This window comes from Panthera pardus, unplaced genomic scaffold (assembly GCF_024362965.1).
Source record: "Panthera pardus isolate Hobbes unplaced genomic scaffold, ASM2436296v1 HiC_scaffold_6, whole genome shotgun sequence".
Classification (NCBI taxonomy): Eukaryota; Metazoa; Chordata; class Mammalia; order Carnivora; family Felidae; genus Panthera; species Panthera pardus.
The window spans coordinates 5,901,378-5,927,815 of record NW_026526991.1 but is presented as its reverse complement, the minus strand read 5'-3'; the positions used below and the strand labels follow the sequence as shown (position 1 = coordinate 5,927,815).

Sequence of the window (26,438 nt, the reverse complement as noted above, 5' to 3'; positions counted from 1 at the left end):
GACTCATCCCCTGGGATTCGATGACCGCTCTCGGCAGCGCAGAAACCCACGTCGTGGATTTCTCCTCCCTCCCATCGCCCACCCGCTGGCTCAGAGAGGGGCTTGCTCAGTGGACTGGGTCAGTGCAGAGGATGACAACCGCCCCCGGGGCTCTGGATAAAAGGTGCTTCCTGGCTGGGAGGGGACGCCCAGGGCAGCAGCGAATCCTTTCTCACCGGGTCCCTCCCTGTGCACCCCGATGTGTGCGGGCCAAGGCCAGGGCCAGGTCTCCACAAGGACGCATGGATTACTAGACCCACAGCCTGAACTAAACTTCCAAGGTGCTTGTGGCAGGCGGGTGGGGGGCTCTCCGCGGGTCAGCACCGTGTGCTCCCGGCCAACCGTCCGGCCCCAGAGGGCACCGGGGGTTCTCGGCACATAACCCTTGCTTGGAGTGATCAGCAGGTTCCTGCCCTGGTTTCGCAGGTGAGAGGCACACGAGTGAGGACAGGCTGTAGCTTTGGAGCGACGGGAGGGACGGAGCGGGAGGAGCAGCCGGCCGGCCCGGCTGGGGACCCGGGCTCTCCCCGCCCTCTGACGTGGTCATTGACCTCTCGGCCCCTCCCGGTTCCGGGAACGCCTCGCTGGGCCACAAAGGCGGCCGGGAGGTCCCGGGCGCCCACGGAACCCGGCAGTGCACGTGGACAACCGCCGCGTGCAGGGGGGCCGAGGGTGTGCCGGCGTGCCGCCAGGCCTGCTGGCTCCATCGCCGTGCCCGCGTGGCGACAGAAGACAAAGCCGGCTCAGAGAGGCAAATCGTTTCACCGGAAGTCACACGGCCTAAGGGTTCAAGTGAGAATCGGACTCCCAGGCCCTTGTAGCCGGAGCAGACCACGGCCTTGCATCCCGGGGTGGGGGTCTGGTGGGACTGACCCCCCCACCCCTGCACAGCCGGCCTCTGTGGGAGGTGGAGGAGGAACCGGCAAGTTTCGTATCGTTCGCAAGCCCAGCCCCCGAAACTCCCCGTGGGGCGGGGGGTTCTGGCAAGTCAGGCTGGCACACGACTTAGGAGCAGAGCCCAGGGAGGCCCGGCCCGGCCCCCACCCCAGAGGCCCTTCCCCAGGACGGCGGCTTCTGCTCTCCGGACAGCCACACGGTGCAGGAGACCAAAGACGGGTGTTCCCGGGCACGCAGGGAAAGAGAAGCGAAAGCCGGGCACCCCTCACTCCCTTCCTCGTGCAAGTGGCCGCTGGGTCAGCGGGAACCGTCCGCTCTGGGAGAGGAGCAGCTGGAAGTCACGTGGTCCTGCTCATTAACGAACGGCCCAACGGGGACCTCTGCCTCCGTCGCCCCCACTTCCCACTCCCTGCAGGTGCGAAGGAGCAGGAGAGGTGTGGGCAGGGGGACCCACCGCTTCCCCCCGAGTCTGGAAGCCCCCCACCCCTCTCTTCTCCCACCTGCCCACCTGCTTCACCTGTACGTGCAGGACGGAGCACACAGGTGAAGGAAATGCCACCGGGAATCTCTTTTATTTATAAGAGAATTTACGGGTGTCACTGTTAGTGCCTTTTTCTCCCCCTCTTATCTGACTTAAAAGGCCACAGAGCAGAGCAAGAATGACAAATGTGTGCCAGTGGGCACAAAATTAAGACCTAGTTTGTGTGCCCATGACGACACAGAAGGGAGAAGGGACAGGGGACGAGTTTTGTGCGGTGGCGGTAAGGCGAGTAACGTTATCGCCACTAACAACCAGTTTGTGATGAACGAAGCTATGAACTCTGATCCCAAGACGCAAACTATCGCCAAGTGTCTCGAGAAGAAATGCAAGATCTGAAAAGGTATGACGCGTGAAGACACTGAACTGTCATTTTAAAACTTCCCACGAAGAAAAGCCAAAGACATCGCCGTATGAGGTGACCGCAGATCAGTTCTTACGAACACAGACACCAAATAATCCGCAAGGTACCAGCAAAGCAAATCCAGCTACGTAGAAAGAGATTACCCACCACGAACACGTGCGATTGATCCCAAGGATGCAAGGTCCGTTCAACATAAAAACTGATCAATGTAGCCACCATATTATTAAAGGACAAAGCCTCTGTCATCATCTCCATAAAGGCAAAAAAAGCACATGGCCAAATCTCACATCCCTTCATAGGAAAAAAACAAAACAAAACCCACCACTCGATGAGCCAGGAACACAAGAGCTTTTCCTCAGCCGGATAAAAAGCATCTATGAAAAACCCACAGCTAATACCATATTTAATGCTGAAAAACATAGCCACTTCCCGGTAAGAAGAGGAAAACACAAGGATGTGTGCTCACCCCACTCCTTCCCAGCACTGGAGGTCCGGCAAGTGCAATCAGGCAGGAAAAGGAAGTGAAAGGCACCCCGGATGAACGGGGAGAAATAAAAGTATCTCTATTTACAGACGACAGGGTCTTGGATGTGGAAAATACTAAACAAAAAAATCACAAAACATCCATAAGAACTAATAGATGATTTTACTTAGGCAGCAGGATATAAGATCAGCTTACAAAAATCAACTACATTTCCTTTTTAAAAATTTTTTTTTTTAGGGGCGCCTGGGTGGCGCAGTCGGTTAAGCGTCCGACTTCAGCCAGGTCACGATCTCGCGGTCCGTGAGTTCGAGCCCCGCGTCGGGCTCTGGGCTGATGGCTCGGAGCCTGGAGCCTGTTTCCGATTCTTTGTCTCCCTCTCTCTCTGCCCCTCCCCTGTTCATGCTCTGTCTCTCTCTGTCCCAAAAATAAATAAAAAACGTTGAAAAAAAAAATTTAAAAAAAAAAAAAAAAATTTTTTTTTAATGTTTTATTTTTGAGACAGAGAGACAGAGCACGAGCAGGGGAGGGGCAGAGAGAGAGGGGGACACAGAATCCGAAGCAGGCTCCAGGCCCTGAGCTGTGAGCACAGAGCTCGACGCGGGGCTCAAACTCCCGAACTGTGAGATCATGACCTGAGCCGAGGTCGGACGCTCAACCGACTGAGCCACCCAGGCGCCCCAAATCAATTGCATTTCTATACACTAGAAGCGAACAATCCAAAAAATGAAATCACAAAACAATTTCTTTTACAACAGCATCCCAAAGAACAAAATACTTAAAAAAAAAAGACGTTTAACATAAAATCGCAAAACACATAGACGGAGAACTGTAAACCATCACTGAGAGAAACGTAAAAGATCCAAGTTAACAGAAAGACGTCCTGTGTTCATAAACCAGAAGAGGCAATATTGGTAAGACAGCAACGCTCCCCAAACTGACCTACAGGGACAGCACAATCCCTACTGAAACCCCAGCTGCCTTTTTACAGAAACGGACAAACCGATTCTAGAATTAGTATGGAAACGCAAGAGACCCCAAGGGGCCAAATGTTTTTATTTATTTTTGAGACAGAGCATGAGCAGGGGAGGGGCAGAGAGAGGGGGAGACACAGAATCCGGAGCAGGCTCCAGGTTCCGAGCGGTCAGCACGGAGCCCGACGCGGGGCTCGAACCCACGGACCGTGAGATCATGACCTGAGCTGAAGTCGGACGCTCAACCGACTGAGCCACCCAGGCGATGGGCCATTGCTTTTTGACAAGGATGCCAAGGCAATTCAGTGGCGGAAAGAATGCTGTCTTTAACAAACGGTCCTTGTGTGCGTGGAGTCATCCGGGAAGGCTTCCTGGAGGAGGAGACTATGAAGGAGGACTAACGGCAGGCAAGCCTGGCAGCAGGAACGGGTTCCCGTGGTCTGCACACCCTGTTGTTATGCCCCCCCGGGCCCTGGAGGTGGGGAGGGCATGGTTTCACCTCCAGTCACAGGGAGAGAAACTGGGGTTGCTTAAGTTAACCAGCCTGACTTCCCAAAGCTGGGACCCGCGTCCCCCCTCTGCCCTGAGGAGGCCCTCCCTCTTTCCGTTACCCCGTATCTGCCCACATAGAGCCGTACTAAGTGCACACGTGCATTTTCTCTCTTCAGCGATGGCAAGGGCCAAAGATACCTCGAGTCTCTGACGTCCCCCTTGATACGTTACCTTAATTAGCTTGTTCTAAGGTGACAGCTTTCTGTTGCGTGCTTCTGAACTTAACGCAGCAAATTAACATTTGCGAATAGGATTTGGTGATGAATTTTAATGACTTCCATTCATTCACGGTCCACACAGATTACATATTTGCTACTCTACTTAATATGTTTATTGCCGTTTTATTGTAGTCGTTTGCAATGAAACGGCATAAAGTATTAATTTAAAGAGGCAACCGCATGGGTCATCTCTCAAAAGTGGCACACACGATGTTTTCCAAAGGCTGTCCAGTGAGACTCGGCACTCCCTAAAGATACAAGGAACCGGGGCGCCTGGCGGGCTCAGTCGGTTAAGCGTCCGACTTCAGCCAGGTCACGATCTCGCGGTCTGTGAGTTCGAGCCCCGCGTCAGGCTCCGGGCTGATGGCTCGGAGCCTGGAGCCTGTTTCCGATTCTGTGTCTCCCTCTCTCTCTGCCCCTCCCCCGTTCATGCTCTGTCTCTCTCTGTCCCAAAAATAAATAAAAAACGTTGAAAAAAAAAATTAAAAAAAAAAGAAAAAAAAAAAAGACAAGGAACTGATTTTTACAGTTAAAACTGGCCCCAGAACAGGAATGAACCAAGACCTTTATAAAGGCATTTCTAACACCTGTCTTCGATCTGGTAACGGACATCTCTGGAGTTCAAGCTCTGTCAACGCACCCTGAAAGACACCTGCTCAAGACAGGGGTCCCAGGGTGACTCCCCCATACTGTGCTCAGAGAGATGGCTGTAGAAATCCACGACTTAGAGGTGTTTCGTCTTACATTTTTAAAGCTTTATTACACAGGGACGCCTGGGGCGCTCAGTCGGTTAAGGTCCGACTCTTGGTTTCCCCTCGGATCACGATCTCGAGGTTTGTGAGTTTGAGCCCCACAGCGGGCCCCGCCAGCACGGAGCCAGCTTGGGATTCTCTCTCTCCCTCTCTCTCTCTGCCCCTACCCCGCTCATGTGCTCTTTCTCCCTCTCTCAGAATAAATAAATAAACTTGAAATAAATAAAGTTTTATTATTAGACAATAGGAGACAGAAGTGGTTTGGAACGACGAAATCGGCGATGTGAAAGGCATCACTGGAGTCGTTAGACGAAGGCACTGATGACGGAAGCAGCACGGATACACGGGCCAGGCCGAAGGCGGAGACACAGACAGCAGAAGCCTCAGGCCTGAAAATCCTGGAGCCTGGGCCCGCCGGGGGGGCCCCTTCTCACCAGCGCCCCCAGAGGGGCCCGCCGTCACTGCATCTGCCAGTGCCGCCTTCCCAGGCGGGCGGCAGGGGTGCCGGGGCCACACCCACGGGCGGGAGCAGGTCACTCCAGTACATACTGACAGCGTGTAAAGAAGGAAACTTTGGTAAATTTTTGTTCCAGATGCATTCGGGAACACTGTAGGTCAACATATCCTGCGTTCGCTAAGTGCTTACAAAATAGCTCTCCAGGGAGACCCCACCTGTGTGTGTGTCTGGGGAGGGGAGGCAGCGGTGAGACCCCAAAGGTCTAGAGCTGAGCTGTCCAGCGGGGGCAGCGGGAGGGGGGCACATCAGATGGGGCCGCCTGGGTGACACGGTCGGTTGAGCGTCTGACTCTTGGTTTCGGCTCAGGTCATGATCTCAGGACTTGTGGGTTTGAGCCCTACATCCGGCTCTGCACGGACAGTGTGGAGCCTGCTTGGGATTCTCGCTCTCTGTCTCTCTCTCTCTCTCTCTGCCCCTCCCCTGCTCATGCCCACACGTGCACACACTCTATCTCTCAAAATAGACAAACATTAAAAAAACTTTTACAGGGGCGCCTGGGTGGCTCAGTCGGTTAAGTGGCCGAGACTTCGGCTCAGGTCATGATCTCACGGTCCGTGAGTTCGAGCCCCATGTCGGGCTCTGTGCTGACAGCTCAGAGCCTGGAGCCTGTTTCAGATTCTGTGTCTCCCTCTCTCTGACCCTCCCCCATTCATGCTCTGTCTCTCTCTGTCTCAAAAATAAATAAATGTTAAAAAACAATTAAAAAAAAAAAAACTTTTACATCAGTTAAAATTAAATAAAGTTAGAAATTCAGTGCCTCAACTGCACTGGCCACATTTCGAGTGCTCAACAGCCACAACCTGGCAGTGAGGACCATGTCTATCATCGCAGAAAGTTCTGGAAGACAGGGCCTTCCTTTAGCTGCGGTGACACACCCGAGGTGCCGACTCCCACCCCCTTACCAGCCCCGCCCTCAGCTCCTTCTCCCAGGCCTCCCCCCAGGCACCTCCTTCCCCCACATACCTCTCCCTGCCCCACAGTCATTTCCTACACCTGCCATAAACTAATCGCTATAAACTCCGCAGTTCAAAACCACAGAAGCTTCCTATCCTGCACCTATGGGGGTGTCAGAAGGCTAAAACAGGTCAACACGGCTGTAGTTTTACAGAAGCTCTAAGGGACGATCTGTTCCTTGTCTTTCCCAGCTCCAAAGGGCGGCCTGCATCCCCTGGCTCGAGGTCCCATGTCACTCCAACCTCCACTTCTGTCCTCAGGCCTCTTCTCGGACTCAGACAGACCCTTGTGGTGACACCGGGGCTGCCTGGATGATCCGGGATCATTCCCTCCCCGTCCCACGATCCTTCCCCGACTCACATCTGCAGTTTCTTTCACCATGTAAGGTGACACCACCATGGGCTCAGGATCAGGACACTGACGTCCCCGGACGCCATCATTCTTCCCACCACATCCTACCCCCTTCACTCTAGGCCAAGAAGAAAGAGGGGGTCCCCAGCGTCTGTCTCCCCTGTGGCCCCGGAGCCCGTAAGAGGGAACAATGAAGGGTCCTTGTGCCCAGATGCCTCGGGAGAGACAAGTGACAGGTATGAGGCAGCACGTAGGCACCCCCCAGTGCCCCAGCCAGGACACTACCCTGAGAGTCTCCATTCTCATCCCTCCAAACCACATCGAGCCCCACTGTGGATCTTAAAGGTCATCAGCTTTTCGCGTGGGAAAGCACACTACATGCCACCTTCCACACGAAACGACCGCCTAGTGGGCCCCACCCCCGCCGTGCAAACCCTGGTCTTCCTACACGTGGTGTAGACCAGACCCGACCGCCCGGCGGGGCCACGGGATAAAACATCTCCTTTGTCCTCCGTCATCCCAGGTACCCGAGTGCCTGGCCAACCGCCCGAAGCAGAGCGCACGAGCACGGCCAAGGCACTTGTTGCCAAGCGGGGGAAATATCTGGAAGGGCTCCCGGGGCAGCCTGCTCGGGTCGGGTGGTGATGCAGGAGGGCCCTGGATACAGCCCAGAGCATCAAGGAAGGCTTCCCGGAGAAGGTGCCTCCGAAGGAGACTCCAAAGAGAGGAAGCTGGCCCGGAACCCTTTGCGGAGGGGGCGTCAAAGGCCTAAGCTCACGTCATCCCCCCTCGCTCACTCCAGAAATAAGCAAACAAGCTGAGGTGGGGAGTGAGTTCAGGGTCGCGTGGCTAAGAAGGGGTGAGATCAGCCAGGAAGGGCAGGACACGCTGTGACACGAACACTCCCTGCTCGGCGGCTTAGACCCGACAGGAGCGCGTTGCTCCCTCGTGCTCGGCGTGGGCGTCAGCGGGAGGCACGCAGCGGTCACTCGGGCCACGACACGAACTCGCTTAGTGGCTCCCAAACTCCCCTCCCGACGTGGCCTGCCCCCACCGTGGCGCCGGCTCGCTGGCCAAAGCAAAGAACAAGACCACGCTGCACTCCGGGGTGGTGGCACGCGTCCGGCCGTGGCCCGGGAGCCGGGAGCCACCCGCAGCCGGCGAGCAGCACCGAGCAGCGGCGACGAGAGCTCTGCTCGCCGCCGCCGGATCTTGGCGCGGCACGGCGGGAGCGCGCGCGGCACGGCGGGAGCGCGCACCGCGCACTCCCCGCTGCAGGGAAAGGGCGCCTTTCGCATTCTCCGCAGGGTAAGCTGGGCTGCGGAAGGCAAGGGTCTGGGGTCGACCTCTCCGGGGCGTGGGAGTGTCCCACGGTCCCACCGAGGAAACGAGCAGGCCGCGGACCGGCTCACTTACTATTGCAGACTGACGCCAAACTGCTGGGTGGGCAGAGGGGGCCGCGGCGGCGGCGTCTTGGCGGGAGCGGGGACCCGGCCCCTGTGCAGGTTCCGGAGCTTCTCGTCGTATCTGCGGACACAGCAGAGGCGCGGCGCTCAGCTCGCGGGGGAGGAGCCTCGGGCCACGGGCCGGGTGCCCCGAGCCTCACGCTTCTGGGCCCACGTGCCGCACCACCACCTCACACGTGTGCGGCTGTGTGCAGGTGTGCATGCGCCCCCCACCCCACCCCCCGCCCCCCACAATCCCCCCGCCGTCCTGGGCCTTCATCCCACCCCGGCACACGTCCAACCTCGCCTGCCAACCCTTGGCCAACATTTCACCCACGTCTTTGCTGGACACACCCCTTTCCCAGCCTTTCCTGTCCCCTGGAAACTCACTTCAGCAGTCACCTCCTCCTGGAAGCTCTCCCTGATAGTCCCCTCCCTAGTTGTTCTCACCGACTTGTGGTCCCCACCGCGTGGGAGCATTCCAAGGGCAGGGTCACTCCCTACACCGCTCTGTGTGCCCGACTTCCGGCACATGACCTGGCGCCCAGAAGAGCTAACATCTCCCCTGCCCCTGCAAGGCTGCCCACCTCGATGCGGCCTGGCGAGGACCCTGCTCCCTCGGCGAGCCCCCGGAGTGGGGACCGCAAAGGGCAGAGGGTGCCTGGCAGGGGACTTCGAGACCAGCCCCTGTGCTGGCTGTGGGGCCAACCGGCCACATGCCTTCCTCTGCTCCCCTGACCCCAGGGGAGAGACCACAGAGCCACATAAAATGAAGTGACAGACGCACTAACAGGGTTTCAGCAGAAGCCACGGGGGGGGGGGGGGGGGCGGGGGGGGGGGCGGGGCTGGTTTCCAGAGCACCTGCCACTGCCTCCGACGCTTCATTCCACACGCCCGAGAAATTCCCCTAGTTCTCTGCTCAAAAGCAAAAATGGCAAATAGCAAGGCAGCAAACCGCAGCTACGATCACGGCTTATTTTTTAAAATCAGTTTGCAACGCGGGGAGAGAATAACCTCCCGTCCCGCCAACGGCCTCCCGCAGCCTCGTTTCTCTGCGTCAGCAGCCGGCATCTTTGCTGACGCCGCAGATTTCTGGGCCGGATCTGCTGGGCGCACGTTTGGAAATGAAGCCTTCCACGCTCGCGGGACTGGACGGAGGCCCGTGGAACCACGGAGGTGTTCTCCCGGCTGTCGCAAGAGGGTCTGACTCACCGCAGGACCTCGGGGGGGACGATCAGCTGGCCGTGTTTGAGGTGTTCGCGCAGCTCACTCAAATAGTTGAAATAGATGACTTTTCTCCCAAACTTATGACTGGAAGGGCAGAAGCAAGAGAACAAAAACCGATGAGGCGGCACCAGAGAGGCCAGGGGCCCGGGGGGAGGGGCGGTGGCGGCAGCCGAGGAAGAACAATGCGGGCGTTTTCCGTATTAAGTGAACGTTAAGTGCTGACGCCAGAGAAAACCGGGCCCTAACGGAAGCAGCGCACGTCTGCAGAGGTTTTGCTTTCGTAAGATCTCGGCTGCGCCAAACACTCTTGAGAGTCTCATCTGCACGAAAATAAATAGTTGCCTCCAATGTGAAGCTGCCGAGAGTGAATCTGCACAGATCCGGGAGATGCAGGGAGGGGCCCCGAGGGCCTGCGGTTCCCGCTTGGCGGTGGCTTCCCTTTTGGGCACCCCTCCCTCTTCCAGGCTCCCGTCGGGGACAGGGACCAAGAGAGACACTGGTCTCTCTCCAGGACGGTGGCACCCAAGAGGCCACACCGGAGCGAGCGTCACGGAGACAACCCCCCCCCCCCCAAATCCACCCACCCACCGCCCAGCGCCCCAGTCCTCCCTCGGAAACGGGTCCTCCCCCCCGAGCGAGACCAGCCAGGCGAATGCCCACTGGCCGACCCCTGGTGGGCACCGGCACCTGGCTGCCGTTAGTAACGCGCCCGTTTCCTGAGCTGCACGGCGGGCGCAGAACAGGATCCGGAGGGTGAGAAGCCACATGCCCGGCCCAGCCCTGCTCCTGGCAGGCCGCCACCACCTGTCCCCTGCCGCGGCTCTACTGAAGTGCAGCCGGCTTCCACAAAACTGCACAGATCTCACGTGCACAACGCGGGGAACGTGGATGCAGGCACACACCGCGATGCCATCACCACGATCAAGGGACCAAGCATATCCGCTGTCTACAAAGCTCTCCTGGGCATCCCTTTGCTCTGTGTGTGTGGTCAGAACACTCAGCAGATGTGCCCTCTTGACAAATCTTCAAGCGTAGGACACCGTGTTGGCCACCGCAGGCTCCACGCTGGCCATCCAGAGCCCAGCAAACTTCTAGAACCTTTCTTTCCCTTCTCTAACTGAAGCTGAGCTGTTCTACCGGAAGGCAGTCTGGAGCCCAGAGTCCGCGGAGGCCGAGCCGTGTGCGCTGGCTCCCCCTAGTGGATGAGTGGAAATCGGACCAAGTGCCCGGACCCCCAGCCACCTGCCCCTAAGGGCCGAGGGGGCCTGACCATCTCCCGTGAACCGCCTGTGGGTGGGGGGACAGAGAGCTTCCAAGCTGCAGGGAGGCCTCTGGTGCCAACCCACACTGCCCGTGCAGGAGCGCCCCCCACTTTCACTCTGTTTCTGCCTGACCCCCTCTAGCTGGTCCCCTCTAGCATTTGCTGGACCCCAGGCTCTGGAGGGCAGATGCTTCCCGCCTCTCATACCCGGAAAGACCCCGGGGCAGTCCAGGCAAGGGAATTCAATCACCAGGCCCCACCTCCAGAGGTCTGAGTCAGGAGGTAGGGGCTGGACCCGGGGAAACTCCTGTTCATGGGCTCTGGAGAGCCTCTGGATTTGCCCTCCTCATTTTCAAATGAGGACTTCGAGGCTCAGAGAGGTCAAGCAGCTGCCCAAGGCCACACAGCCAGAGCCCAGTCCTGGCTCCGGGGTCTCCAACCCTCAGTCCTGAGGTTGTCTCCTGGCACCTGCTTGTGTCCATGCCTGAGGCAGGATAAGGGGCAGAGCCACACAGGGAATCCCAGCTGAGCATTACTCACGGTGTGACCTCAGGCAAGCTGCTTAATCTCTCTGAGCATTAACCTCCTCTCCTTTGGAAGAGGGAAAATACAGCTGATGTCATAGGATTGTTTTGGGGTGCTATGCACGTATGGTGCGTAAGAAATTGTAATTCAAGTAATCACAAAAGGATAATAAAAAGGTTTTTTTTTAAAAAAATGAGTCAGGGGGCGCCTGGGTGGCTCAGTCGGTTAGGCAACCGGCTTCGGCTCAGGCCATGATCTAATGGTTCATGGGTTCGAGCCCCGCGTCGGGGTCTGTGCTAATGGCTCAGAGCCTGGAGCCTGCTTCGGATTCTGTGCCTCCCCGTCTCTGCCCCTCCCCTGCTCACGCTCTGTGTCTGTCTCTCAATAATACATAAACGTTAAAAAATTAAAAAAAAAAAATGAGTCAGGAGGTAGGGGCTGGGCAAATGCTAGCAGCAAACATTGAGCACTGGCTATTGCCAGGCAGGCCCTGTTCTAAACACTCCGTCAATACATTGTTGCGACAGGATCAGTACAGCTGCACAGTCTGTCTCCCGGGGAAATTAAGGCAGAGGGAGGCTGCATGTCTTGCGCAGAGGAACAGGTGATCAGAGGCGGGGCAAGTCAAGCCTGAGCTCCAGAACCACCGCAGCCTCTGGGCTGCCGCACTACAGAGTGGGAGAGGGGTTTTCCCCCAAGAACTGGAGAGGTTTCTAGAACTCTCAGAGCTTTTCTAAGGTGAGTGACAGCACCCAGGAGCAGGAGAACATCTGAGCGGTCTTCTCGGGCACTAGGGTAACGGGCACTGGCTTTCTCACCCGTCAGCTAGGGACGGGCATGCTGGTCCTGGTTAAACAACGGAACAGACGAACGAAATCCCACCGTCCCAACAGGTGCGTGTGTGGCTGCGGCACAGGCAGCCAGGTGGGAACACTGACTGCGTGGGAATCCTCCTGAAACGAAAGGAACTCTGGCCACAGAAGTCTCTCCCCACCTTAAACGGGAACAGACTCAGGGCTGCCCTTCCAGGCATTCTCCCAGTGGCACCTGTAGACCTGGGAACCGCAGCCGGCCCCAGTGACAGGGCCGCACGGGCCACGCTCTCTGGAACGAGCACTGGTCTGAGTTTTGGAGTCCTTGTAGTGAATCATGAAACCCGAGGTGGTATTGGGGACCCCCAACGCAGGTGCATAAAGTAGGTGCTCAGGCCAGGGCGGGATTTAAAACAGCAGGTACAGGGTCACCTGGGTGGCTCAGTTGATTAAGCGTCCGACTTCGGCTCAGGTTATGATCTCGTGGTCTGTGGGTTCGAGCCCCACGTCGGGCTCTGTGCTGACAGCTCGGAGCCTGGAGAGTCTGCTTTGGATTCTGTGTCTCCCTCTCTCTCTGCCCCTCCCCTGCTCCTGTCCTGTTTCTCTCTCTCTCTCTCTCTCTCTCCTCTCTCTCTCTCTCTCTCTCTCAAAAAATAAATACACATTAAAAAATAATAATAATAATAAAATGCCAGGTACAAAGCTCGCAGCTGTCGTAAGCTGGCGTCCTATTCGTGACCGTCAGCCATTGTGACCCGCCACAGCCGTGGGGCGGGCGGAGTGCCCCAGACACGGGTGCCCCCGGGACGAGACTGCCACGGTGCCACAGAGGGAGGGCCGTCCCCCCGCCCCACGGGATGCAGCCTCCTGCCCCGGTGAGGTCCTCGCCTAGAGCACCACGTACCTGATGAGGGGTTTGAAGATGGTCCACAGGACTTTGATGAAGTTGGTGGGGTGCACAACATAGAGAGCCTTCAAGTTCTTTTTGTACCTGAGGAGGGAAGCGTGGGAGGACTTCAGAGCAATACACCCCGCACCCGAAGCTGAGCCCTGACCGTGAGCCTCAGAACCTTCGCTCTCTGAACAGAGCCACTTTAAGGACGTTGGCCCAAAAGCAGGAAGGGGAATCGGGACCTCCCGTCCACTGGCACCACCTGGCACGCACACGGCACTTCACAGTCTGCGAGAGCAGAGCCCCCTTGCGGGTGCTCACCCAGGGGGAGGGGCGGGGCGCACCGAGCAGTTCGCAAGGGCAGGCCGCTGGGAGAGCCCCGGTGCGCCCGCCAACGGGGGTACCGGGCACCCACTTAAAGAGCCTGCGTGCTCCCCTCATTCCAGAATAAGTCAGCGCAGAGCCACGAGGCTGAGGCAAGGAGGCTGGCACCGTGCGGGGTGGCCTGGCCAGGTGCTGCGGGGGGGGGGGGGGCGTCTACGTGCAGCCAGCGCGGTCCCCCTGTCGCCCGCTGTCCGAATTTCAGGAATTTGGGGAGCTGGTTGTAAAAAGCAGCCATGATTAAATAATACGAACACGTAATTAAGTAAATCATGTTAAACGCCAAGGTAATAAATACTCGAAACTCCTCACTTCCGGCTTATTTTACTCCCTTTACTCTTTCCTGCGCCCCCGAGGCTATTCTGTGTATCTGAATAACAGAAGTCCATACCCAGTGTCCCCCTCCGACTCCGCGTCCAGGGGCGGCACGCTGGTGCCCTGAGGCTGGCCACAGTGGCAGGAGATCGCACGGGTCACAAACCAGTTGCCCCAAGCCCCCGAGGGCTGGTTAGCACGCGCGGAGCAGGGGGCTGCCGGGTCAGACTCCGGGGGGCAGGGGTGAGGACAGGGGAGTGACAGAGGCCGGGAGAGGGGTGCTGGAGCCGGCAGGTGTGCGTCAGCAGGGCTCCCTCACGGGGAGGTGGCGGGACGGGAAGGCGGTGTGTGCAGGGGCGGGGTGGCCCGATCAGTAACCGGACCCGTGAGGGGGGCTGGTCAGATGCTGGGTGACAGACGGGCGGGCACGTCAGTGAGGGAAGCGCGAGCAGCGCCTCCCCACCAGAGACGAGGGCTGCAGACCCACAGAGGAAACCGGAGCGGGCCCCGGGCTGCAGGACAGGAACAGCGGGCGTCGGGGTGAACACGCGGGGCCCGGCAGGGACGGACAGGTGTGAGCAGCGCCCCAAGGGTCCACGGGTAGTGCCTGGGAGCCAGTCACCCCAGAAGCAACAAGCACACTACTCTGACACCCCGGCTCCTAGAGAAATGGCGGAACGCCCCGTGCGGGGTAAGGACAATGTAAGGGGCGCCTGGAGCATCTTCTTGTGCTAGAAAATGGGGGGGGGACACTCAGCGTAAGGGGACACGTCTGAGGGCCCCAGGAGCCAGGCTGGAAGGGGGCCCCCTTGGCCGAATTTGGATTTGAACGCTGAATATGGTCATGGATTATAACCCATTGAAAGAAACAGGAAACCACAAGTCCACATTGATACGAATGAGCCAGGACGGCGAAGCTCTTCCTTATGGTAAATCGCCGGTGGCTTCAATCGCCACTCGGCCACCGTCCCAGCAACCACTGGGCCAAGAAACGGCAACGGAGACAAAGGCCCATCACAAGACACTTCGATGGGGAGCAAGACACCCACAGTCTCAAAGTATCTCCCAAGGAGATCCTAACTAAGGACAAAAAGAACGGCTCTTCACGCACAGAGTGGGGAGGTGTAGCGACTTGTGGACGGCCCAGGGTCCCCGAGGGCAGGGGCCACCGAGTGCATCCTTCCGTGGAGGTGGCTTCCCGGAAGGGGGGTCGCAACACATGTGGGGGGGACCGGTTCTCCCTTGAAAGGAGTGACCTGGAGGCACAGTCTGGAGAATAAGGAGCCAACAGCCAAGAGAAAAAATTCAGGAAAACCCGCTGGGGTGCAGTCACGGCAGACAGAAAACCCTTGCGGTATAAATCTCACCAAATTGGATTCGGGGCTCCACTTGCACGCCTCTGGTGACGGGGGACTCACTATCCCAGCAGACCCTCCCCTGCTGGTTCCGATGTCTAGAAGGTCCATCTTTCTGGATTCCATCGAGCCAGGATCTGTGATCCTACCCCCACCCCCTGGTCCACCTTCGTGGCAAGTAGGGAGTCCCACAGAATAAGTCGGCCTCCTTCCATTTGACAATTTATCTGTATCAGCTCACCACAGGCCTACACACGCATCTCACTCCTCCTCAAGCACCTTCCGTGGCTCTCGTTGCCTCCTTCGCCACCTCCCTCTGCGATTCCCCAGGGGAACCCATCCCCCCCCTCGTCCAGCCCTCCCCCCACGGAGCCTCAGCGCAGACTCTTTCTTCGGTCTGCCACTTGGCAATGCCCTGCCCATCCCTCCAGGGGCTGCTCAAAGGCCGCCTCCCCCCACCCGGCCTCTGGCCCCACCTGGCTCCCATCTTCCCGCCCAACACGGAGAGCCCGCCACGTGCAGACCCCTTCCCACGCGCAGGGGAGGGGACACGGACACGGGTCGGAGGGTGGCAGCCAGGCACGGTGCGTGGGCACAAACACACCGCTCTGCGCATGCGCTGTCTGCTCAGGGACCTTGAGGCCGCAGGGGAGGGGCCGGCGATGCTTCGGGGACAAGCCAGGAAAGCTTCATGGGGGAGGGGCCAGAGCTGGGGCCTGGTTGCCTCTGGCTCCCCTCGGGACCCGGCACAAGTGTCAGGCAAACGGCGGTGCAGCTCAGCGACAATCCTTTCCCCGAGACACAGGCCAGAAAGCCAAGAAATTCCTCCGAAGGTTCGAGGCACAGCGACAGCAGGACCCAAAAGACGCGAGGGCGGGCTTTGGGAGATCAGGCTCCGCCTCCTCCACCCCGCCCATCAGAGCTCTGAGGGAAAGACTTCCAGCAGGGGTTAGAAAGGCCTTGGAGAAGGAAAAGCAGGAGGAACACAGGACACCTGCGCGAAGGCCCGACGGTGCAGTCTATTGGCAGCCCCGAAGAGCTGACTGCGACACAAGGCGTCGCTCAGGAAAAAAATCCGCCAGCCCCAAGCCGTTGCCAAGGGGTGCGCGGGGCCCGGGGCGGGACAGGGAGAGGGGGTCTCGGCGGGGGTCCCGGCACAGCCACACACCAGGTGTGGGATGGGGGGGGAGAGACACCCGCTCTCTGGGGCCTGTGCGTCCGCACCTGTAAAACGTGGGCCCACCTGCCCACCTCCGACACGAGGCACCAGAAAGCCCCTTGCAGGTGGGCCTGCACAAGCACGAAGGGCACCCGGAAGACAGCCGCGAGCCCACGTTTCTCTGCCATGTGTCTTGGGGGTCAGTAATCTGGGGGACACGGGCCAGACCCGGCCACCTAGTACCGCACAGCCCTGCAAGCTGTGAAGGGTTTCGCGTTGTCAATAGCTGGAAAAAGAATTAAACAGACGATAGTTCAGGATATGTGAGAATGACACTTGGGGCACCCGGGTGGCTCGGTCGGTCGGCGCGTCCGACTTCGGCTCAGGTCACGATCTCACGGTCAGTGAGTTCGAGCCCCGCGTCGGGCTCTGTGCTGACCGCTCGGAGCCTGGAGCCTGCGTCGGATTCTGCGTCTCCTTCGCTCTCTGCCCCTCCCCTGCTTGTGCTCTGTCTCTCTCAAAAATAAACATTAAAGGGGCGCCTGGGTGGCTCGGTCGGTTAAGCGTCCGACTTCGGCTCAGGTCATGATCTCTCGGTCTGTGGGTTCGAGCCCCGCGTCGGGCTCTGTGCTGACAGCTCAGAGCCTGGAGCCTGTTTCAGATTCTGTGTCTCCCTCTCTCTGTGACCCTCCCCCGTTCATGCTCTGTCTCTCTCTGTCTCAAAAATAAATAAACGTTAAAAAAAAAATTTTTTTTTTAAATAATAAACATTAAAAAAATTAAAAGAAAATGACACGAAAGTCACATGCCAGGTCCACAAAGTTTCACTAGAGCAGAGTTCCAGCCCCCTGTTTCCGTATTATCTGTGGCTGCACTTGTGCCCCGTGGCAGGACCCGGTAGTTGCCACAGGAGCCTGGTGGCCCACAGATATGGGCCGTCTGGCCGCCTCTGCCCCAAACGACAGCTCTGGACAGAGCCCCGGCCCCGAAGGGAGGGGACCCCGAGCTCCTTCGGCCTAGCTCCCGGCCCCCGGCCGCACAGCCGAGACCCCTCCTGCCCCCCGGGCCTCCCCGTCACTCAGCGCGGCCCCGAGGCCCACCCCCGAGGGCTGGAGGGCACACACCTCCTGTCGAACTCCTTGTAGGTGCTCTGGAGCCAGCCCAGGGACGGCTTGTTCCGGCTGTTCAGCCCATAGTGGAAGTAGACGATGGTGTAATCGCTCTCCACGTACTGGTCCAGCGTGTGCTTCAAATACCTGGGCACAAAGCACAGACTCGGTTTCGAAAATCACGCTCCTGCCGTCGCTGAAACCAAGTAACGCGTTCGCCACAACAGAAGCTGTGGGCACCGGGGACGGGCCGGCACCGGGTCACGTGGGGACACGTCCAGGGCACCGGGGAATCCACCTGCAGGGGCCCTGTCCTCGTTTGCTACATGAGGCTCAGTGAGGTTAGTACTGAAGGCCACGGTCACACAGCACGTGGCAGGCCAAAAAAGGGCCCTGAAAACACATCCGTGTCAAATCTCTGGGACCTGTGAACGTGACCTGATGTGAAACGGGTCTCGGCAGGTGTGTGATCGAGGGAAGGCTCCTGAACAGGGGCTTATCCAGGATCATCCAGGTGGGCGTGTGTGCTGACGGGACAGACAGAAAGAGGGGAAATCACGGAAGGGGGTGTGTCTGAGAAGACACAGCGGAGGGTGACGCCCCCCGACCCCGGGCCAGGACCACGGGCAGCCATCAGAAAACAGAAGCAAGGAGCCTCCTCTCCTGGACGGGGAGCTCCCTCTGGAGGAGCAGGGCCCGGTCGACACCCTGGTTTGGGACTCCTGGCTCTGCCAGAATAAACGTGTTGCTTTGTCCCACAAACGAGCAGTAATGAGCTGCAGCAGCCTCAGGGGACTCTCGGAGGACGCATCGGGATTCAAACCCAGGACGGACCGCTCAGCCCCCCACCTCGGACTCCCTGCCCTTCTGCCGCACCCCTAGAAGCAGCCACTTCCTTCCAGATCAGCTCCGAACGTTTTCTTGTTCCCGTAAAGCAGGATCCTGAGTCTGCTCTGCGGTCACCTGACCGCACGCCACAGTACAAGTTCTAGAAAGCTCCGTGGTCAGTTCCCAGCCCTTGGTCCCTCTCCGCCTAGCCGCGGGACCCGCTTGAAAAGGCCGCGTCCAGCCACCCGCAGGAGGCGAGCTGCTCCATCGGCGTTTTGGCCAGGGCCCCTGACGTCGAGCGGGCCGGAACGGGCTGCCCAAGTCACCACCCAGAAGCGCATCCTGGAATTCAGCCCGGATTCCGTGCCACTGTGGCAGGGATCACACCTGCTTCTGCCGTGAGCCGTGCGAAGGCGGCCTGCCCGGAGCCCTGGGTCCAGCGGGTTGTGGGCCGGGTGCGCACGGGGACGGAGTCCGCAGGGCTGCTCCAGCAGAAAACCCCAGCAGCCTCTGCCTGTCTGCAAGGGCTCAGCTGCCAGCCCTTCACTGCAGGGACACTGCGGTGGGCCCTTTACCTCACCCAAAAGGGCGTCAGCTTCTCCTCTGCTCATCTGACTTCAAAGCATCGTTAGAGGGCCCTCTGCCCAAAACACTGGCTCTCTGAACAGCAGGCCTTTGCACGTATTTACTCACTTAACCCCGTGAGGCAGGCACCATAGACCCATTTTACAGAGGAGTCAACTGAGGCCCGAAGAGGCGAACCAGGAAGGGCAGAGCCAGGATGTGAAGGGAGCAGCCTGGCCCCAGAGTCCACTCTCCTGCCCACACTGTCCCACCCCCAGAGAGCCACATGCTCCTGCCCGTCGTCTCTGAGGTATAAACGTGACGCAAAGCCATCCTGTCGTGACCCTGGTTTCGGCTTCCCTGTTGTGGGAGGAGTTCCAGGTCCCGGATGCTCTCCGGTGTGCTGGTTCACACATCCTCTGGACTAAAGCCATCGAAGCACCATTCACTAAGGCCATCCCTTCTGTCACCCTCGCAGACAGAAGCCAGCCTGAGATCTCCAGTTCCAGAGTCCCGCACCGCCGGGGACTCCCCGCTTCTGTAAGGACAGTCACGGTTGCAGTCCCCAACTCCCTTGCCGGGGGAGAGCAGGGGAACGTCTGGCCAGCTCGCTTATCCACGCCGGACGCATCAGTAAAAGCAGGCACCCGTGGCCCAACGCGCTCCCCAGTTCCTTCCACAAACACGCTGAGCCCTCCTGGTGTCAGAACACATCTGCCAGGCGCGCTCAGCACAGGAAGCCATTAACTAAATTACGGGTTGAGCTGCAGAGACACGACTTATTTCTTCACCCATTTCAAAAATAGGAGCGCGCATCTGGCCACAAGAAAGCCGCCGCGTGGACAGGGAGAGGGAGGATGGCGTATGCGGTGACAAGGTTTTCCGTGGAAACGTGGAGAAGGCTCAGCCTTAGGGCTCTTCCTAGCAAGGCCAAGAAGCCCCCAGGCACCTCTGAGTAGATTAGAAAAGATGCTCCTTCTTCTAGCTAGACGCTCTCCAGCACTGGGTGAGAAGAGCACCAGCTGAATGGCAGCCCCTCACGGTGATGCCCTTGTGCAGTGAACAACCTCCACAACTGTTCACAGAGGCCATGCTGACCACTTCCTTCTGGGAGTGAAGGTTTCTGAGGGAGGCGGGCACGCGAGAAAACACAACGCACCAGCTGTCGTCAGAGGCTGGTTGTTTTTGGACCGAGGTGAAATTCCTAACAGTACCATTTTAAAGCAGACGCTTCGTGGCATTAAGTACATTCCCCATGTGTGCAACCGCCACATCCGTCCCGTTCCAGAATAATCTCCTGGCCCGAAAGAAAGCCCCCACCCATTAGGAAGTCAATCACCCCGCCTCCTGCAACCGCCAACCTGCTTTCTGTCAAGGTTACTTCCCTCTTTGCAAGGAAAGGAATTCCGAACACATTCCGGCCCAGCGGTGTGACTTCAGTGAGAGCCGACCCGCGGGTCGTGGGTCATGGGATGCCACAGAAGGAAACAATCCGGCAAGGGGACGTGTCAGCCTTGGAGGACCCCAGACGAGAGCTCTCTCCTCATCCGGCTTCCCTCCCCCCGTGTGCCCCGTACACACTGCGGGCGCGCTGGAGGGAGGCCAGCACCTCGCGGGAGGGCCGGCCCGCTGTCCGGGGTCACCGGCCGCCCGGGGTGCGGGCGCCCCTCGGGAATCCCGCGGCAGGTCTCGCCGCGCAGCGGCAACAGCGGCACCGGCTAGAGACTCCTGAACACCCGCGGCCAGGCTCTTGCCGTCACCGGTGCGCCTCCCGCTGCCGTTGGAAGAGGCTTTGACAGACCAGGTCGGATGCTCGGGCCAAGGGGATTCTCACCAAACCGCCCGCCCGGAGGCTCCCGAGTGCTTCCGGGGCCCGCCCGCGCTTTCACTCGAGCTGGGGGCTCTGCGCTATGTCGCGGGGGGAGGAGCAGGTCAGCCAGAACGGTCGTGACCCGGAGTGGAAGCCGCACCCAGACGTGAGCCAGGGTCTGGCCGTGCGAGGGAGTCACAACCGGCGTGCCGCCAGAGGGCAGATTCGAAGGCAAGGAGCAGCCGCGTGCGCCCCACCGGCGCGAGACCGCCACCACCACCAAATGTGGTGACCAAGGCGAGTCCCGCCGGCCCCCAGCCTGGGCAGGCACCCGGCAGGGCCTCGCTCGCGGCGAGATCCGCTGCGCGAGAGGACACTGCGCCTGGAAACGCGGCCACGGGGGGTACCCGAGCGGTGCTGCCCTTGGAGAACATCCTCCGCTCCAGGCCCCGGGGGTCCCGCTCACCCACAGAGGGGTTCCGTGCAGCGGCTGCGGTCAGTACACGCGGGCTCCCACGAGGCTCATGGGGTCGATCGAGAAAGGAGGCACCGGAAGCACCCTGGCCATCACGCAGAGCGTGCGGACGTCACAGGGACAAGACGGGGGGGCGACGGCGGCCGAGGCCGCACGCAGGTAAGCGGAAGGCCTTCCTCCCGAGCAGAGAACACTAAGCAGATGCAGGAGACGGGGCTCCCTGTGGCTCTGAGAGGGAGGGAGGCTTGAAAGGGCCCCGAGATCTAGGCCCAGCGCTTCGGACTGTGGACCCAAAGCCACCCAAGGCTGGAGAGGCCATCAGTCCCACAGGTGGCTTTGCTGACCTGGCAACAGATGTGACATCCATCCGGGGACCCGCTAGTCAATGTTCATACGTGAGCCTTGAGCCCTAAACGTCCACCCTGTGCTGACAGTGAGGGAGAGGCCTGCACACAGGGAGGGGGATACACACGTGTTGAGGGGCAGGCAGCCTATAGGGTGTGCGTGCACAGAGAGGGAGTGTCCATGGCAGGTGTGTGCACAGGGGGCGTGTGTGTGCATGGAGAGGGAGGTGCGCACACGGTCGTGGGGAAGGCAGACCACAGGCTGTGCGCGCGGATGGGGTGTGTGTGTGCACAGGGGTGTGTGTGCACGGGTGTGTGCACGCACACCGGGAGGGCACACGCACACAGGGGGGCGTGTGTGGAGGGACACAGGCAGGACTTACTCCAGCAGACGCCTGTGGTTGAGCTCGTGGGAGGGGGGCATCCGGCAGCAGCTGAACGTGATGACCCGTCTTCCAAAGCGATCCTCCCCTGCAGGAGCAGACACAGGGGTGAGGCCCGCCCGCACCCGAGGCCTCCCTCCTCCCCTGCAGGAGCAGACACGGGGGTGAGGCCCGCCCGCACCCGAGGCCTCCCTCCTCCCCTGCAGGAGCAGACACGGGGGTGAGGCCGCCCGCACCCCACCCGAGGCATCCCTCCTCCCCTGCAGGAGCAGACACGGGGGTGAGGCCTGCCCGCACCTGAGGCCTCCCTCCTCCCCTGCAGGAGCAGACACGGGGGTGAGGCCCGCCCGCACCCAAGGCCTCCCTCCTCCCCTGCAGGACTAAACCTGGACGCCTCTGCCTTCAAAGCTAGTGTCTGCTGCCTCCTCCCCACACCGAGTGTCCTCCGGGGCGTCCCCAGGACTCCGGGCCCTGGAGAAGGCTGGGTGGCCTGGGGGACGGTCACTCCTGGACAGGACCTCACAGGGTGCAGGAGCCCTGATGATCGGTGCTGCCCCCCCCCGGCGTGGCCCAGGTGACCCTGTGACTGTCCCCACACAGTGGTGCTCACCACGCAAGGGACAGTGGAGGGGGGACGCTCCCCAAGGGCCGGTGTCTAACCATGTGCCCCAGAACCCAGGCTCGCTGCCCGCTGCCTGTGCCCAGATTGTGTCCGATAATCAGTCACTGATCGACTGAAAGGCACGTTGTAGAGCCTGAGGAGAACAGGTACTGTCTGAGAAATCGCACAACTGTGAACTCACTTTCGTGGCGAAGAAGCGTTTGCATCTGTTTCAAGGGTTTGCTTGAAATGGGAAGGATGAGAACTCTGAATCGGGCGAACCAGAAATGCACGCACGCTCATGCCCCGGCCCCCTGCACACGCCCGGGGCAGCTGCTTGTGATTTAGGACACGTGTGGCTCTTCCCAGGGGCCTGGAAGCTTCTCTGATATTCAGAATTCTGGCGCTGTTCTGGTTTCCAGACACAGCACCTTCTCGTCTCACGGGCTCCTTAGGGATTCTGGTCATGCTTCCCATTTGTTTAGAAAGGCCCTGTTTGGAAAGACTGCACCGCGAGCCACACGGTGATCCGCTTTGCCAAATGGGGGCCTCGATGGCTGCGCCTGGAAGAAGAAAAGCGTCTCCCACGTGCTGTTTCTGCCATCTCGGGGGCCAGGGGCCCACGGCCAACCTGAGTCTGGGCTCGCCTGTGGGGCCCGAGGGAAAAGGACGGCATCGCTTCTCGGGTTGGGAATCGTCCGTGTGGCTACTCAAGAAACAAGGAATCGATTCCTCCCAGGGTCGAAAGACATTGTTAACGTCCGTGGTAAGAGGTCAAGAACGCACGGCACCATCATCCGGAATCAGACCAAGCGGAAAGTCTGGGATGCGCGAAGTCATATGGCGAATGGAAGACCAGGTCAGCAAACGCTCGCCGAAGAGCCACCGTGCACTCAGCTCTGGGGAGAACGACCAGACGCGACACCCGCCCGGCCCCACCGATCTGGGCGAAGGGCAGTGATGCGGGGACGGGGTCTCGGCCCAGCCCCACAAGCCCCCGAGAAGCCGCGGGGGCTCTGGCAGGCCACGCTATTTCTGCAGTGACTTCCACGTGGTTGGGCTTAGGCCACGCTTCTCAGGTGAGGGGATCCATCCTTCACAGGACGGTGCTCGCTTCAGACGGCGGACGCCGGCCGGAGGTCCCCAGCCCCCTCCCCCTTCTGACCAGCTGGCTACAAATCCAGAGGTCCCCACTACCCCCTTGTGATCGATAGTCCACTCGCTCACTTACGTTTTATCATAAAGGATACCAGTCAAGACCGGCCAAGAGGGGAGACGCGCGGGGCGGTGTGTGGGAGGGTCCTGCTCACGGAGCCCCCGTGCCCTCTCCCCGTGCAGTCTGGAACACCGCCACGTCGCCACCGCCCAGGGCAGGCGCATCCAGAGTGGTTCCGGGGTTTCATCACAGGGACGTGGCTGACTGAACTGTGACCCAGTCAAGGTGCAGCTCGACCGATCAATCCGGAGCCACTGCCGGCTGAATCCCTGGCTGTGGACTGACCGCAGTCTCCAGCCCCTGGAGGTCACGACGCCCAGACTCTCTGACCCAGTTGGTCGCTCCTGGCACAGCAGCTCCATCCTGAGCTGTCTCAGTGGCACCCGCGACACGGCGGTCCCCCGTGAGCCTCCCCTCTGGCATAAACCAGCAGGAGTCACAAAGCTCCTCCTATCACTTGGGGATTCCAAGGATTTAGAGGCTACTTCCCAAGAACCGGGGACAAAGTCCAGACACATTCTTTGACCCCGCCGCGTCTCACGACCCCGCACCCCCACCGTGGTCAATCGTGCCCGAGGGCTGCACCGCGGGGCGGGGACGGACGTCACCCACCAGGCCAGAGGAGCAGAGGCCGAGCTCCAGAGAGAGGAGATGAAGCTTCCTCTTCTGCGGACGGGGCCTGGCTGAGGGCAGGGCAGGCGTCTGCTCACGGGACGCCCTGGGCAGCCGAGGAACAGCACGGGGTCTGATGCAGACGTGCCATCGCGGGCGGCAAGGTGTGACGGGAAATGATGGTGAGAAGAGGTCGAGGCCCCAGGGACGAGGAGGGTGAGGGTCTGACTTTACCCAGTTGACGGCGGGGAGCCGGTGAGGAGGGTAAGTAAGGGACACCATCTGATGGGTTATTCTGCAGGCCCTTTGGCTGCGGGTGAGGATGGCCTGAAGCGGGATGTCCCAAGTAGAGACTGCGAGGGGGATGGGAGGAGCAGGGGACAGGGGACAGAGACCCCCAGGACTGGGGAGGGGCCCCCAATGCTGGCTTGGGCTGCTGGGCCATTCACGGAGGGTGGGGGAGGATGGACACAGGAGCCAGAGCCAGTCTGGCAAGCTGTGGGGGGAGGGGCGAGGGGGAGGGGCAGGGCCAAGAGGGGAGCACCGGGCACAGCTACGGACAACCGCTGAGACAGCATCAAGGACGGAAGGTCCCTGGTGCAGAGTGACGATGGCCTGGGAGTGGATGCGGCGCCAGGGGGCCTGTGGGCACGAGGAACAGCTGCCCAGGCCGGTGGATCCCAGGGAAGAGTGAGCTCCCCCCACCAAAGCCACCCAGTCAAGATCCACAGAGGGTCCTGGTGGGTGACACTGGGGCACCACTGAGGCTGAGAAGAGGCAGGAAGCAGAATGTCCCCACCCCAAGACGGCGAGAAGCGAGAGACAGGAGCAGAGCAGAGCTCAATGCCAGGCAGGGCAGAGCCTCACAGAGGAGCGGGGGGCACAGGCACAGGGACCAGATGCCCCGCCACACAGGGGCGCAGCAAGGCCACCCCAGGGCCCAGGGTGAACAGCAGGAAATTCCGGGCAAGAAGTGTGAACTCAGGCTCCCGGAAAACCCAAGGGACTTGGTGTCCAGGGACCCCAACCCTCCGGGCCAGGCCAGAACACAGCGGGTCTCCATCAGACCCCAGAGCCCTCCCCAGACCACGCGTTCCCTGGTTTGTCGAGGAGGGCGGGAGGGGCTCACGGCCTGTCCCTGCTCCCGGGCCCGTGGCTGCTGACAGGCCCCTTGCTGGCCAGCTCGGGTCAGCGGGCCCAGAGGGCAGGGGGTGTGCAGAGACGGGGCAGGTCAAGGTCAGAAGGATGAATCCCCAGCCGAGGAGTCTGGACTCAGTTCGGCCACGCAGCGTGAGCCCCTGCCATCCGCCATCTGCGAACAAGGGTGAGAAGCTTCCCTGGGCGGTGCACGACGCGGGCACGGCACTGAGGCAAGGATGCGGGGAGGGGCTGGGAGGCCGGCGCCTGCATCCGGCCCGGGTCCTTGCCCTGTGGGGGCCTCCTGCTTGTATAAACCACTGAATGGCTCCCTCACTCATCACGAACGCTCACTGTGCGAGGTTCCTCAACTTGCAAGGTGCTGAGTTACTATGGAAGGCCTTCTCCTCTCCTCAAAACCAAAAAGGCAACTAACTTAACTTTTTCTTTTCCTTTTTAATGCTTGTTTGCTTATTTAGAGAGAGAGAAAGAGAGGAAGAGAGACAATCCCAAGCAGGCTCCGCACCGGCAGCACAGAGCCCAACGCGGGGCTGGAACTCACGAACCCGTGAGATCCTGAGCCGAGCGGAAATCAAGAGTCGGATGCTTAACTGACTGAGCCACCAGGGTGCCCCAGCATTTTCTTTTCGTATCAGTAGACTTCCAAACGTCCCGCCAAACTACGCCCACAGCACTAATCAGACTGAACAAACTCTCACGGCAGGTGCAATGGCAAACAACCTGGGTCCCTTATACCGTTCTCTCCGCAGCTGACGCTTCGGAAAATTTCCATCATAAAAAGTGAACAAAAAGCGAGGGAGGGAGGCACAGGCCGGCCCTGGCCCCGGGGACAGAGTCCCTGCCCCCCACAGCCGGGCAGCCCCACACCAGCCTCTCCGCACCGGCGCGCAGCAAGTGCTCAATAAATGCGACCCGTTACCACGTGCCAGGCCTGACGCCGGGTGCCTCCAGGTGTGCTGTTTCGTTTACAGAAGAGGAAACTGAGGCCCGGAGAGGCCACGCGAGCATCGGGGCCGGGTCCACGCTTGCAGCTGGCTGACCCCCGGCCTGCACGGGGTCCTCTGCCCCTGAGGACCCCGCAGTGGCAGCAGGGAGGCCTCCCGCGTGCACGCCTGCGCGGCAGCCCTGAGGCATCCCCGGGACGTCCGGGATCCTGCTTATTAAGCAGTCAAGGCGGCATCTGCATTAATGACATCAGTCAATGTGAGTAAACACCCCTTCGTCGTTCTCTGGTAACACGGGCCAGCGTATCGAAAACGGGCTTCAAAGTGATATAATGTGCAAGGAAATGAAAACCATCAATAAGATGCAGATTCTCCGAGGCCTCAG

General features: G+C 59.9%; 1 protein-coding gene across 6 annotated transcripts in view; it reads right to left on the bottom strand.

Annotated features, from left to right (window-relative positions):
- ARHGAP8 (Rho GTPase activating protein 8) overlaps positions 1-26,438 on the bottom strand; it is a 61,430-nt gene that overhangs the window by 18,203 nt on the left and 16,789 nt on the right. For 3 of the 6 annotated variants that reach the window (XM_053894641.1, XM_053894643.1, XM_053894644.1), the window contains 5 exons: positions 21,523-21,610; positions 17,134-17,265; positions 12,812-12,898; positions 9,295-9,393; positions 8,054-8,164 (listed from right to left, as the gene is read on the bottom strand). In XM_053894641.1, the coding sequence (XP_053750616.1) occupies positions 8,054-8,164; positions 9,295-9,393; positions 12,812-12,898; positions 17,134-17,265; positions 21,523-21,610 (517 nt within the window). Of the gene's footprint in view, positions 1-8,053; positions 8,165-9,294; positions 9,394-12,811; positions 12,899-17,133; positions 17,266-21,522; positions 21,611-22,325; positions 22,366-26,438 lie in introns of those variants that run through there. The other 3 variants (XM_053894642.1, XM_053894645.1, XM_019447156.2) reach the window with 2 other exon arrangements.